At 42.6% G+C, this 15,695-nt stretch overlaps 1 protein-coding gene across 2 annotated transcripts in view; it reads left to right on the top strand.

Annotated features, from left to right (window-relative positions):
* The window catches only part of sh3gl2a (SH3 domain containing GRB2 like 2a, endophilin A1), a 32,533-nt gene extending 17,166 nt beyond the window's left edge, over nt 1–15,367 (top strand). The window contains exons 1-11 of one of the 2 annotated variants that reach the window (XM_053419754.1): nt 1,114–1,133; nt 2,089–2,103; nt 6,514–6,592; nt 6,995–7,067; nt 7,829–7,972; nt 8,280–8,413; nt 8,504–8,662; nt 9,520–9,623; nt 9,738–9,856; nt 10,793–10,804; nt 12,758–15,367. In XM_053419754.1, coding sequence (XP_053275729.1) covers nt 1,114–1,133; nt 2,089–2,103; nt 6,514–6,592; nt 6,995–7,067; nt 7,829–7,972; nt 8,280–8,413; nt 8,504–8,662; nt 9,520–9,623; nt 9,738–9,856; nt 10,793–10,804; nt 12,758–12,954 — 1,056 coding nt within the window. In that variant the 3' untranslated portion in view covers nt 12,955–15,367. Of the gene's footprint in view, nt 1–1,113; nt 1,134–2,088; nt 2,104–6,513; nt 6,593–6,994; nt 7,068–7,828; nt 7,973–8,279; nt 8,414–8,503; nt 8,663–9,519; nt 9,624–9,737; nt 9,857–10,792; nt 10,805–12,757 lie in introns of those variants that run through there. The other variant, XM_053419752.1, reaches the window with a different exon arrangement.
* Nucleotides 15,368–15,695: the final 328 nt, after the last annotated feature.

The following is a 15,695-nucleotide window of genomic DNA, read 5'->3' as shown; positions in this document are numbered from 1 at the left end:
CATTAGAGATGCTGTCTGTGCAGATGGCCGCGGCAGGCAGAGAGTTAGTCCACAGCTTTGTTCCAGATTGAAATATCTCAGCCAATATTTGATGGATTGCCGTGAAATCTTTAGCGGCAGCAATGACAAATTCAGCTTTTTACTGCAAACATTAATAAAGTAAATTACATTAAGTATGCTTTTGTTTTCATACAAATAAAGTGAATCCATCCAGTGCTGTGCAGCTCGTCTGTACATAACATACACTGTAAGTCAAGGCTTTGTAAAACAGACCGACAAATAGGTTGTGTTGAATCTACGTTTTTTTTCAAGAGATCCACATCCTCAGGAGCATTTAGTTTTAAAAATACAGCAGTTGTGTGTTTTTTTAAGAGACACAATTAGCACAAATGTATCATCTTCTTTTCTCACAGGTGATGTGGTGCAAGGTAGGACATATACCAGATTAAAGAAAACAAAGTTTGAGGGTAAAAATATTATTATTATTATTGTTAAATCCATTATCTACAGCATATCACTTATAATTTGAGGGTCATGGGGAGCTGGAGCCAATCCCAGCTGACCTCAGGCGAGAGGTTGGATTCACCCTGGACAGGTCACCAGCGTATCTCAGAGATAAACAAACATTAACAAACACACACCAACACACAATTTGTCTTTGGACCTCTTTTAAAGACGTTTAAAGGATAAGCTGATGAAACCAGATTTAGAATCATGAGATCAGAAACACGTATACGTAGATATGATATTATAGTATTGACCTGGGCCTGTGCTGCAGTGAATAGTGTAATCTAATCCTGGACTTCCGTTTAAAAGCAGCCGCTCTGTGTCAGAGAGTGTCTCAGGTCGATTTCCCCGTCAGCCATGTAATAGTATTAACTCAGGACACAGGCGTCACAGGAGCCGGTGTTTAAACTCTCCTCTGGTGTTTCCATTAATCTGTGTGGAGGCAGGTCTCATTTTAGAACAGAAACACTGTCGACTGCAGCTGATTAAATATACAACAGTCTCATCAGATCTAACCTCTGCTATTATTTTAGTTGATTTGGCTTCTGACACAATTTGGTTTTGCTTTAACTCGGCATAAATCATTCCCCCTCTGTATTAAAATGCATGAGTTTGGCTGGTCTGAGGTCATGACTGCAGGATCCCTCTCAGCAGTGAGCACACAGCGTTTAACATCGTGCTGATTTCCACCTCCTCCATCTTGTTCTCATCTCCCCGTGAACCCTGATGTAATCTGAAATAAGGATCCACGCTGAGAGCAGGTCAGGACATCCTGCGGCCCGTCCCCGGTGATGATGCAAGAGTATTTCGGTGCAGGGAGGGAACAGCGATGCCCCGCTGCCCTCGGCGAAATCTCTGGGCTGTTCTCGCCTCCACATTTAGCATATTTAATCCGGTCTGATTTGGACTTTCACGGCTGCCAGTTGGAGAAAAATGGAGAGTGAGGAGAGAGATCTGCAGCCTTATTTGAGCCAGACCCCAAAGTTCCTCGTTTGGTTCCTTTTTTAGTCACGCCAGCGGCATGGCTCCCAGATGCTGGTTGGTTCACCACCAGGGTTCAGACTGAAAGAATGTAAACTAGTGGAAAGATAACATTTTGACATTCAAGGGATCCAGAGGATGAAGACCACTGACTTCAGTTCTCTTCTGACTTTTGTTTGAGCTCCAAACTCAGGGGGATATTTGTTGTTTATGCAACTGTGAGATGGATTGTCATGAAATTAGACATTGTGTGTCCAGCAGTTTAAAGGTCCAGTGTGTAAGATTTAGGTGAAAGGGATCTATTGGTAGAAAATACATACAACTTCACCACTAGATGTCACTAAATCTTACACACTGAACCTTTAAGTATTTGCATATTTACTCTGGATTGCTCCGTGAAGAAGGACGAGTCGATATGATAACACGATTTAAATGTACCTTTCCCAGAGAAATCCTATTAGTCATCAAACGTTTGTCGGACTTTTCCTGTCACACAGACGCAGCCTAGAATCCAGTGGCTGCAGTGGGTTGGGAATAACTCAGCCCGAGCTCTGCAGTGAAACCTTATCCCTCCACTGCCTCTGTGCCTGAAGGCATCAGGAATCAGCTGCATCCTCCCTTCTATATTCACGAGCACCGTGCACAGCAGCCTCCACTACGACACGTGCGCATGCTTAGCGTTGTGACGTCACATGTTACATATCAGCCACGCCACTGATCCCTGTACAGTTCACTGCACACTGCCGTCGCCCGCCGCTGCTCAGTTCACCTTGTCACGTCCTTCCCCGGCAGGGGAGGGGAGGATGTAGAAGAGAGAGTGATGGGTGGAGGAGGAGAAGAGAGATGGGTTGTTGAGTGAGACACAGATTAGTGGGACAAAGGAGATCATGAGTAAAAAAGCTCAGTGACACCGCTGGTTCCCCAGGAGGGTTGTAGATCTCTGGTTTCCTGGCCGCCAGGGGAAATTGGCGGCTTGGTCACATATAGTAAATCTTCGGGGGTAAAAGATCAATCATCAGGGCCGAGGTTATTGACTGTGACAGGCTCTCTAGTCCTCTAGCTTCTCCGGCCATGTTCATCCACGTTAGTGCATCCCCCTCCGTCACTGCAGTAAATTTCAGTTTCTCCGACACAACACTCTGTCTGTCTCTCCCCTCCACATGCCGGTGTCTGGGGGGTTGAACACACGTTGGCAGCAGCGTGTGCAGCAGCTCTGGTCCTCTCACTCCACAGCCACCAGCAGCTCATTCCTATTCACTCAGTCTCCTGAGCGGTATGCAGGAACCCACAGGCGCTGCCCGACTCACTTGATTTTTATCCATTTAGCTCGATAAATGACTGACTCCTTCCCCGACTCCCCAGCTCCTCTCCATCTCTACACACAAGACATTTGCACACACACACACACACAAATAAGATACACTTGATATTAGAGCAGTAAACACTGAGTGAGGTGAAGCCGTCTGAATCCAGCTCAGCTCCATTTAATAATGAATCCTCACAACTCAAAGTGCTGCTTGTTTTCAGGTTTGTAAATCAGCTCCTGCTGTTCTCACCGACTCTGTGTCAACACATGAGACGTCTGTGTTTCTGTCATTATTACCTTGTTCCTCCATTTTATATGATTTTAACTTGTGCTGTGGGTTATTGCTCGTGGTGGGAAAATAGGCGTTGCTGCAGATCTTTCCTGCGCAGTACAGCTGTGTGAAATGTGATTTGGATTGCACCTCATATTTCTGCTTGAGCAAGTATAGGGGCTGCATTTCCTCATCATTTGCAAAACGACTGATATTATTAAATCATAAATCATGGAGCTAAACAAAAAAACCTTGTTGAAGTTGAAAATTCCTGTATGAAGAGGATTTGTTGCATTTTGGTTCTACGATTAATCTTCAGATTTGAATTGTTAATCAGATAAAATAAAAGCTTTGATTAAAATGATTTTGAGGAACATTTTTTACAAATTTTACTATTTCATAGATTGTACACTTTATAGACTATATATATATTTATCTAAATATTATATATACATATTATCATTCTCTCATTTTGCCTCTAAATCCTGCAGGTCCATGCTGTGATACACAGGGAACTTGTTTATTAGCAGCATCGACACCTTTTTAATTACAATTCAAACACCCGAGTTAACGAAACCAATTAAACCTGCTCTCGTCCTCAAAATGTCTCAAACCCGGCTTGAGGAGAAACGCTTCCCTTTTTTATAAATCTCTTGTGATCTCAGAGATGTTAGTGATAAACCTGGTGTGAGCATGAATCATCACTTTGGGAGAGGACATCAGACCAATTCTCTGTGTAGGAGAATAATTGCTAATATCCTCCGGTGGCACCAAAATAGTCACTGTGTCTTCACTTACATCATCGTCGTTATGCCTCATTAAATATTATTTAGTTTATAGCAAAAAAAAAAAAAATGTAGGAATGACAGTCGCCTTGTTTTTTTTGCCTAAATACAGTTCAGTCTAAAAAGAGACACATGTTCCATCTGTCTTGTGCTTTCACATTATGTTCACATCTGAAACCAGGCAGCGGTTCCATGTGACTGCCTTCATAGTGTACCCCAGGTGTGCAATATAACAGTAAGTGATTACATGGCTCGGTTGAACAGCAGAAGTGTCCCTGAGTGTGCATCGCTCCTGTTGGCTCCACACGTGTAACACGGACACACGTGTAACATGGACACACACGTGTTCACCAGGTTCTGCAGTTTGTCCTGGCGTCAGCGACTTCCTCTTATCAGCTCAGATCCTCATTGCTCCCGAGCGCCGGTCGTGAGGAGCGAGCACCGACGTCATGTGGATATTTTACGCTGCTCTGCCACAAAGCATAATTAGATATGGAATGGCCGCATGGCTGGGTGGACTCTCACAGTGCAGATAAAATCTATAATTGAGAGCATGGAGCAAAAAAAAAAGGGCTATCCTTCCCTTCAGACCATCATGGAAGGTTCTGTGGTCAGACTGGTTCACAGGATCCTGATGACCCGTCACACCTCAAGCTCTCATTCATCCCAGCGTCCATCACACTGCTCATCAGGAGACGTGTGGATTCGATCATGTGTCTCAATAATCTTCCCACCTTGTCTGGCACATATTAGACATTGGTTTTTAAGTTTAAATGCCAGGTTCAGTTTTTCATCTTGTTAAATCCTTTTAGTGTTTTATCATTTGAAGTGGTTTTAAGGCAGGTGTAATATTCAACTCACTTTTATTCTGCATTATTATTTGGGGTCTTCCGTGATAGGTCCTTGTGTACTGTTGTACTTGTTGTTGTTGTTTGCTGTACAATGTACTGTTCTGCAGCAATATTGTAGCTGATTTGATTTGATCTGAAAATGACAGGAAGTTACAGACGTAGTAGACGTCACCTGACACGGGCAGACTCCTGTCTCCATGGCAACCAGCTCAGGGAGGATTCGAAGACTTGGTCGAGTTGTGTAGGTGAAACTGACGATGGGAAGTGTGTCTGTGTGTGTGTGTGTGTGTGTGTGTGTGTGTGTGTTCTGCTTTGCTGTCAGAATATTGAGCCGTTTCCCAAGTGGGATCAGAGGAGACTTTGCTAAGATGACTCACAGAGCAGCGGTCCTCAGAAAGTCTTACGCTGCATAAACCACTGTCACAGGCTTACCCCCACCACCCCCCCCCCCGGCCCCACCCCCCGCTGTCTGTCATAAATCAGCCCTCTGTGTTCTGACCCGGGAAAATACATCTCCTCTTCTCAGAGCACGTCCCACTCTTTAGGATCTTTAATTGTGAGACAAAAAACTGCTGAGCTCGAAGATCATTTATACGAGGAAGCGTGAACGTAAAGAAAGAACTGACTCATCCTCTCCTCGACGTACAGTGTGAGTGGGCTCGTTCTCCACTCGAGGAAAGACATCATCCACTGACCTTGGCTTCTGATGGTTTATTTCGTCACTGCACTGTGACGTCCCCCCCCCCCCCCCCCCCAGTCCTTCCTCTGAGGGCTGTCTGGCCTCGTGTCGGCAGATCTCCGGCCCCTCGAGGCCGCTGGTTACATCACAGACCAGAGCTGGATGCTGGCAGAGCCGGAAATGTTATCGGGCCGACTGAGAGTGAAGGAATGTGAGCTGAGAGGAGATCTGTGTGTCTGTGTGCTGCATCTGTCTGGAGCAGGAATGAAACATCTGGAGTGTTACCAGAAAAATCTCTGTGGGGTGATCAACTAAATTATGTGGATTTCTCTCAATGTTTTTTTTTTTCTGGTGAAAGTTTTATTTCACTCAGTCCTCTGAAATATCACATCAATCTGAAAAGTAAAATCACATGTCACCAGTGCTGCTGCAGTGTGAACATCGGTTAAATGAAATCTCCTCACGTGAAGCTCAGGGTCAAACTGGTATTTATGTGTTTGTTGTTTCGATGTTATCTTAATTGGAATTCAGAGGCTGTGACCTGGTGAGGCTGCAGACACAGACTGGTTCACACTTCACATCCTGAAGAGGCTAATTTACACATTTGTATTATTATTTATTATTATCAAATATATATGAGACAAGAATCTTACAAGTGATTACTGATACTAAGGATCCTTATATTTCCGTTACCTTAGAATGACCTTGTGTCTTTATCTGAAGCTCCTCCCATGTTGCACCAAACACTGGCTTCACAGAGAGCCTTTCTCTTTCTCCCTTCTGCCAATTTAAGTTTTCCTACAATTGGAAAGGGAGGGGGATTCAGATGGCTGCAATCTGCCACTTCACCAATAGATGTCACTAAATCCTTCACACTGAACCTTTAATCTGTCATGTCTTGTTTGTGTGCAGTGTCAATGAGCAACCGTCACCTGTCATCCACAGGCTGTGGCTGGGGGGGGTTTGTTTATTTTTCATGTCCATGTGAACATCAGCTCAAATCTGATGAATTGGATTTGACGTCTGCAATTTGCAACATTTTACACCGAATTGCAAAAGTGTCCTGATGAATCTGATCAACTTATTATTGATCTTATTTATATGTTATCTCAAATCTCTCTTTTTGTTCTGTTTGCTTTACAGAAAGTGAGCGAAAAAGTTGGAGGAGCAGAAGGAACGAAGCTCGATATGGACTTCACTGATATGGAGAAGGCAAGACTGAGTTTCTATGCAACTTTCTGTTATCTTGTTGTGAAGATTATTACAAAATATATTTCTAGACAAATCAAATTAATCAATCAACCAGATTTGTACAGAAGAATAAAACATAACCAAACAAGACTTGAAATTGCTGGTAAGATAAAAGAAGACCAAACATTACAAAGTCTGTGTTATCCTGCATTAATTAACCTATTCAGAGAAGTGCCAACCTATTGTTTTTACACCTGACCCCTTGTTTTTCTATATTAATTGTAAGTGATATCATTATATATTCTAATGTCGGATATAGTGTGTCATCAACTGAAAGAACAGAGAAGTGATAAACGTTTTCTGACCTGTTGTCTCTGTACCTTCTGTCTCCCTCCTCGCGTGGGGTCACATGGTGGTTCACAGAAGATGGACACCACCGCTCGGGCCGTGCTGGACATCATGACCAAGACCACTGAGTATCTGCAGCCGAACCCAGGTGAGATGACCCGGCTGTGCATTATCCTGCAGCCTGGGAATCTGATGCTTTAGTGTCATTTAATCCCGAGTAGCCCAGCAACATATTAATATCAAAAACACGTGCATATCATATATATACACACACTTATTGTGTAGACGTACACCTCTACTCATTAGGTTCTGTCAATAAATCAATAATACCAGCATGATCATATCTTTTCAAATCATCTAAATTATTTTATGAGATTAAGCCTGTACAGTTTCCCCATAACTGTGATATATACTGATATCTGAAAATATCCCTATCAGTATAATGGTTTCTTCCACATCACCCAGCCCTTATTCAAATATCAACAGCACAAAACCATTAAATAATTCTATAACTGCATTTTTGTTTTAAATTATATAATATAATTGCCATATATTGAAGGTCTGTCTGACCTTTTGGGCTTTTATTTTGGTCATGGTATTTGTAACCCTTAATTATGTTGGCCTCACTCTAATAACAGTTTATCCTCATGATTTGACCTTTTGTACCTTTGAATCTTTCCAGAACAGTCAAAGTGAATATTATTGACCATTTAATCGCTGTGAGAACTGCTGAGGAACAATGAGACTCCAGCTCTGTTCACATGAAATAACCTTCACACTAACTGCAAACAAATTACAGTCGAACACTTTAATGTGGTTTACTGTGGATCCTCGGGCCTTGTTCCATCTGACCACGAATTCAAGACACGCCCAGAGGTGTTTGTTTACATTACTGCCGTGTCTCTGCAGCCACGAGAGCCAAGATGAGCATGATGAACTCCATGTCACGCATGCGCGGCCAAGAGAAGGGGCCGGGCTACACGCAGACCGAGGCCATCTTGGGAGAGTCCATGCAGAGGTTCGGCCGGGAGCTCGGGGAGGACTCGAACTTTGGTGAGCTGCAGCACGTTAATGCTTCCAACTGAAATCAGGAGTAAAACGAGGTTTATTTTACTATTGCCATCATTGTATTCCCTCAAAGGGCACAGTGACAATATCATTTAAAATACATGAGTTTATTTCCATATGAGACAGACGCCTAAAGTTTGATTTAAAATTCACAAATGAAGGCGTTAAAGAATCAGATTCTAATGAGATAGTCTTACATGAATTAAACCCCTTTCTACACTATATACTGACATAGAAGTTTATGGAACACATGTGTTTTTAAGAGTGTATAAATGTGTTCCTTTTTTTACAGGACTCGCTCTGATTGACGCTGGGGAAGCCATGCGTGAGCTGGGAGAGGTGAAGGACGCTCTGGACATGGAGGTCAAGCAGAACTTCATTGATCCAATGCAGAACCTCCACGAAAAAGACCTCAAGGAGATAACGGTACTTACACACACAATGTGGCGGGGGGGGGGGGATCCAAGTCATCTACAGGTCAAAGATTCAGATTAACGCTCTGATCTCATTACACAGCATCACCTGAAGAAGATGGAGGGTCGTCGCCTGGACTTTGACTACAAGAAGAAGCGCCAGGGCAAGGTGAACGACGACGAGATCAAACAAGCGCTGGAGAAGTTCGACGACTCCAAGGAGATCGCTGAGCAGAGCATGTTCAACCTGCTGGAGAGCGATGTAAGCATCTGGAGTGCTCCCAGTTTAACATCTGCATCACACTGGGACAATACTGCTTCTCCCAACATATTGTAGGTTTTCTTACAACCCCTGTCTTACACTGCTATGGTTTCCAACTGCTAGGTCCATTTCCATTCCCCACTTGAACAACCTTAAACCATTGGAATGAATTGGGGTCATGACTCCCTTACATACTAGAAACCATAATGTTTCCTATAATACCAGTCACTTCTACTCAAGGAGATGGGGGGTCTTCGTTCGACCCCACTGCAACAATGTTTTGAGAACTCTGTTAACTTCTATGATCGATGTATGGACACTTTTTGTCTGGATTTCCCAAAGTCCCTTGAAACACTTCTGATAATGTATAAATGTCCTACCAGCCATCATGATATCACTGTGGTGATCCTCATTCAACCAGATGTCACCTTACAGCTAAAGGAATCTAGATTTAGAGTCATTAGAATGATTGCTTAAAGCTCCAGTGTGTAGGATTCAGTGTCTCTATCTGTGGAATAGGATTATAATTTCCATAATTATGTTTGTGTATAATCATCATAATGTTGTTACAGTAAAATGAGCCATTTATATCTGAGATAGGAGCTGGTCCTCTTCCACAGAGTCCTCCATGTTGCCCTGCCATGTCTCTACAGTCGTCCAGAAAGGACAAATCAAACACCGACTCTCAAGAGGACCTTTTGCCTTTTTTATGGTACCTGTAGGCCACCATAGATTCTTGGTCAGGCGTGGAGGATGCAGCGTGATTCAATTCAGTCAATTTACAACCTCGTCACTAGAAGCCACGAGTCAATGTTTGTGTGTAACGCTTCATGTGCTTCCTCTGTGTGCACTGACAGATTGAGCAGGTGAGCCAGCTGGCTGCGCTGGTCCACGCTCAGGTGGAGTATCACAGCCGGGCTGCTGAGATCCTCACACAGCTCTCCAGTAAGATTGATGAACGGTCAGTACTTTGTCTTTCAGCATGCGTCAGCGGATGTACTTACATGTGTGACTTCAGTTACACTTAATATGTCGATATCTGCTTTTGGGTAATTCTGGGTTTTCCACCTTGCAGGATAAGGGACACCACCGTCAAGCCCAGGAAGGAGTACCTGCCCAAACCCCGCACGTCTCTGGACTTCTCCTCCATCAGCGAGAACCACAATGGAAGCATCCACAGTGCTCGATCTCCAGGTGAGACCCAGAGAGAAACCTCACCGCTCAGAGACATGTGCAGAAACTGATCCTGGTTCTGTAAACACACGCCGTCATCTCTCACTGGGGTGAAAACGAGTTTCTGTTTCACGTGATGTGAAAACAGAACCAACAAACGTGTGGTTATATTTTCTTTACGTTTCTGGACTGGTTTCTGTAACTTTATATTTTTCTTTCCTTTAATAATCCTCTTGTGTTTTTTCATTTCTACCATAAATTCTCAAATAGAAGACAAAACTGATCAATGAGAAAATCATGTGTGTGTTTACATATGTTTATATATAGTAAACAAATTTACAATTTACATTTTACAAATAGGAGCCGAACAGGAGACGTAGTTTTCTTACACCGATAATATCAGCAGATATAAGCCTCTCACAGACGTATCAGTATCTGTGTTTATGTTTGGATATATGAAAACTTATATCAGTATTTCAATCAGTCCCCAACAATCCACTTGTGCACAATCCCAATATACAAGTGTAGACATTAAAAAGGAAAATCTTGCAGTAACCTGTCAAAATAAGAGCATGGGGCTTTCATGATTTGATATAAACATTTTAACAAGATGTTTGAGAATTTATGGTGCGTTTGTTGTGTTTGCTAATTTTATCTCTTTTTCCAGATCTTTCCCAGACATTTAAGTTTGTACCTGCACTGAACAGAGTATCGATCAATCCAGAACAAATAAAAACCTCTGTGCACTTCTCTCCTCTTTCCCCGTATGATTTGTCTTTGTCACATGTTTGTAGGGGCGAGGTCTCCAGGTGAGCCAGGTCAAATTTCTGTGTCCTCTACGATCATCACTTCATTTCTCCCCCTCATCATTTCCACTTTAAACCCACAACAACTTCTGCTGTTTGCCGTCCTCCCCCCCCCCCCCCCCCGTGTTGTTTTCTCTCCCCGTCTTCGCAGCAAGGTCTCCGGGTGAGACATAAGTGAATCCCGGAGAGATCTTGTTGAGCTGTTTCTTCTCCATCACTTCACCTCCCTGTCATTTTCTTCACACGTCTTTATTTCTGTCTTTTTGTTATAAGGGAATCCCGGAAACCAAAAAGACACAAACTGCAGAAAACACAAGTGTCGTCCGCTCAAACAATCTCAGACTGAAAGTGACAATGAAAAACAAACCAGGGGACGAGCATTTGCTATTTCTGCTTTCTTCTCCCGATCTGTCTTATCCTCCTTTTTTTTTGTCCGTCCGCCGCTCCGCCTCTTTCAATTTGTCGTGCGACTTGTGTTTTCATTTTTCATCGACATCTTCACTGAACACATCCATCAGTCCGTCATTTATCCTTCTGAAAATGCGATCGCTAAAAAGTTCTCCTGTTCACCGCTGTTTTTCTACTTCCTCCTTTGCAGCACGGTCTCCAGGTGAGAAAAAAGTGACTTGGGAGGAGATGAAAAATCTATCTCTCTTATTTCAAATTGAACTTTTTGTGGAAGTGCTGTTTTGTCTTGTTTTTTTGTTTTGTTTGCAGTGCAGCTCATCTGCAGCGCTGCTTCTGTCTAACCCCTGGTTTCTCCTGTGCGTTTTTTTAAAAGAAAAAAACTAATTTCTCACACTCTTTTATTGTTAAAGGAATAGTTTAAATATTTAAAAAAATTATAACACAAACAATTTAACCTTGAAATAAATCAGGTATCTGAAGAGCTGCTGTTTTCTCCTATCGACAGAGCCAGATGGTCCAAAGTCTTTTCTTTCGTAAACGTATAAATACAGTTGGAAGACACGTCACATAAAACATATGTGACATACCACACACACACACACACACACTTTTCCTGAGCTGCATCTTCTTTGCCTCATTGTAGTGCCCTAAACCATATTGACTCATTGCTTCCCCCTGAGGGTGGAAAGCAGAAACAACACCAACTGGTTCTCGGAGGTTGAAGTGGTCATTTCTTCCCCCAGTGGTCTCACGGGACAATAACCAACCTGTTCCAAGCTGAAAAACAAACAGGCAGCACAAAGATAATAAACAATACCAGCCCGATTAGAGCCCAATGATCAATGCTCATCAGGCAAAGAGACAAGTGTGACTTATTTAATCATCATCACCTCTGAGACTGAGACGACAGCTGCTCTGCTGGAGGAGATGAAGCCTCACACAAATGTAGACATGACAGAGCGGATGAGGAATGATGTTGTTTTTCTCGCTTTATCTGTAAAACCGAGAATCAGAATCAGGTTCGATTGCCAAGCAGGTTTACACATACAAGGAATTAGCTGTGGTGTGTTGGTGCAATTATAAATATAGAAAATGTAAAAGACAAGAATAATAAAATGTGAAAAATAGCAATATAATATAAAAGCATACAATATAAAGCATATACAAAATACTAGAAGCAAATATACAAATACTAGAAGTGGGAGGGATTGTGTAATATGTACAGATTATAAAAATGCATACTGTAACTGACTCATCTAACACAGTGACGGTCTTAACACACACAAAAGTATCTTGGAGTCTAACTCCAGCGCTACAGAAAGTGTGTATTTTAGTTTTACAAGAGAAGAGACTCATCAAGACTTAACAAAGATGAGGCCCAGGGATTATTTGTGTGTGTTCCCCCAAATATTGAACTATTCCTTTAAACACCATCTGAATCCACTGTTGCTTACTAGTTGTAACTTTGCAGAAACTGATGATGATGTGTTTTGTCTCTCTTCTGCTTCTTCCCCTCCTCCCTGCTTCCTCCTCTTCTTTGCCCCTTTCAGCCAGGTCTCCAGGTGAGCCTTTCCCAAAGCTTGTCTTGTGATCATTACGCCTCTTATTTGCATGCAGCGTCGCCCCCCCCCCCCCCCCCCCCCTTCCAGCCTCTCGTCTAACGCTGCCTCTCTTTCTCTCTCTCCATTCCCCCCCCCCGTCTCTCCAGCCCCACTGGACCAGCCCTGCTGTCGCGCCCTGTACGATTTTGACCCCGAGAACGAGGGTGAGCTAGGCTTCAAGGAGGGCGACATCATCACCCTGACCAATAAGATCGACGACAACTGGTACGAGGGGATGCTGCACGGCAACTCCGGCTTCTTCCCCATCAACTACGTGGATATCCTGGTGCCGCTGCCGCACTAGGACGTCCCGACTCGCAGCTTTGTCTCCAGCGGTGGCAAAACTAAAAATCCCAGCCTCCAGTTCCTTCCCCCCGATATTCCCAGTAACCTTCTCCTAAACATTCCCACTTACCACCTGTGCTCCACGTTAAAGGAGTCAAAACAGCGGCAACACAATAAAGATATGAAGCAGATTGACAACAGATGAAAAAACAAAGTGTGCACCAGAAGTTAATGAGCGTAAAAACCTATTGAGGAGAAATTGATTGTCGTTGCTTCCCCTTTATCCCAGGAGGCACCTCCAGGCTTCCATAGTCACCTTCCCCCTTTTCTGTCCTGGCTTTTGTCTCGGTTGCAGTTGGCTGTCAGTCCGTCATGAGTTTATCAGAACACCTTAGCAAATTCACATTTACTCTCATTCACTATATTATGTGGAAACCATTACAGTAGATAGAAACGTTTTTTCTCACATAAAAATAACCGGTCTACGTGCTTCATGTTTGTTAGAGACTCTAGGTCACAGCATGGTTTCGAAGTGTTTAACGTTTAATCTTATATTTAAAAAAGAAAAAAAAAGTTAAGTTGAGCTGATTTTTTTGTTTTTTTTTCCCGTTTTGGAATGTTCCTCTGTTTGTCTTGGCGTGCCCGGGCCGTCTCCGGAGAAACCGCATCCCTGTCTCGCATTTTTAACTCACCAGTGTTTTAGACAGAATCGGTAACTTACAACCAAGATTAACTCATAGTATTTTTTTAAACATGTACGCATGACCCATCGTTATGTGATTTAGATACCAAAGTTACCTGCAGAAACCTGATTCAACTCTTAACTGTGTCGGTAAAAATAGTTCGACACAAAAAAACGGTGAAGTAATCTCTAGCGCTTTGGTATTTCTATCATCAGGGGGGGGAGGGGGGAGGGGGGGTCGAAACTGTATTCTTGAGTCTGTGACATTACATATCTGAGCCAGTTGTTAGTGACGTGTTGACATGATTTGCAAACACACAAAAAGTTGTGAAGTTTAAACTGTCTGAAGTGATGTAAGAAAAACTCCGGTGCAGTCCGTTTCTGAGGCTCCAATGTGTATTTTATGAGAAACTCGTGTGACAAATGGTCGATGTGTTGTGATATAATAACTTATATAGGATTTAACTGCTCGGTGGGGGCAACTGTTTTCTCTGCGGCTGAGGGTGAAGCTCTTTTTTCGCTGCATTCCTAATAGTCCGATTAGTATTCCTGTAGTTTAGCTGTCTAGAAGCAACCGATTGAGAAAGGGAACTAGACGTAGCCGACAACGATACTGTTTGAAATACTTTGTAACGAGGACAGAGGAGCGCACACGCAGCAGAACGTCACCAGGAAGGACTTCTATTGGTTTGGATGGAGATGTTTTTATTCTTTGAGATGATGCAACTGACACCTTAAAAAAAAACACCCTTTTTCTTAATGATGATATTGACAAAAAGCTGCTTTTTTGTTTCCTCTTCCCACGTCATGTCAGGCCTCAGTAAAAAATGTCAGAAAATCCCACATGTTTAATTTCCCCCCCCCCCCCCAACCAGCTATTTGCTCGTATGCAGTATTGTGTGGGATTTGTTTCCCGTCTTTAACGGATGTACTGATAATGTAGAAATCCAACCTGGTCTCAGTTATTTCACGTTTAGTCAGTCGGGTGCCGCGGTGCACCACGTTCCCCCCCGAGGCTTTACCCTCTGCAATGTCAACAACGTATTTACCCTCCTGCAAAAGAATAGGTGCAGCAATAACACTAGTTTTTCACCCATCTTGTAGTAATGTGCTTTGGGGAGGGACGTGTAATTGGGTTTGCACACTGTGTAACGCACAGGGACGGGGCTGCAGAGTACCTCCGACGCCGAGGTGTCTAACACATACTGTCTCTGACAGTGCTCAACATTAAAAACAAACATGGATGTCTCTTTAATCAAAAGGACCAATTCATTATATTCAGTAGAATTACAGTAATGATGCAAACTCGACAGATTACCCATATTAAGTGTTGTGCTGTTTGTTTTTTTAAGGAAGCACAAGTTTTGCAGGCAGTAAACTTTGACTGGGGAAGAATCACGGTACAGTTTGAAAAGGTCATGTTATTTATTTGATTTTATTTTTTAAAGGTGATCCGATTCCTTCCTTCTTTTTTTCTCTTTCACTGTTTTTTAACAATCGTGTGTATCTTTGCCCTCAATGAGGACTGTACAGCTTTTGTGTTTTGTTTTCACCTTGTGTGTATAGTCGCGCATCTACAGTAACGTATCTTATTTTTGTAACTGTGACAAAAGTATACACATACAGGATAGATGTATATATACAGTATATTATCCAGAAGCGAAAGTGAGAGGAGGGATTCTCTGTGCTGCACATGATTGTCTTTGGATTGTTTTTTTTGTTTTCTGTTTTTATTTAATTTTATTCTTGCACTGGATTTTAAGACTGTATGCTTGATGTAAAGAAAAAAAAAGTGATAAGTCAATGTAATTTATTCAAATAAATCCAGAGAAATGGTTATTGCCCTGATGACTTTTCATACAAACACACAGACCCCGGGATTTACACTTAAACACATTTGTTAAACAATAATTCAGATGGAAGCTGAAGATAAACTAACTATATAAATATATAACTAACTAGCTATTTGACTGCACTGCACTTCTCTGGCTGGTGTTTTTCATACCAGAGGAGGCTCAGCAGGGACTCGGCTCAGTAAATAGAGGAAGATAGATGAATTATTTATTTTCCTGCAGGAT

Source organism: Pleuronectes platessa, chromosome 3 (genome assembly GCF_947347685.1).
Source record: "Pleuronectes platessa chromosome 3, fPlePla1.1, whole genome shotgun sequence".
In the NCBI taxonomy this organism is placed as follows: Eukaryota; Metazoa; Chordata; class Actinopteri; order Pleuronectiformes; family Pleuronectidae; genus Pleuronectes; species Pleuronectes platessa.
The sequence above is the reverse complement of the archived record's forward strand: the minus strand, read 5'-3'. Positions and strand labels throughout refer to the sequence as shown.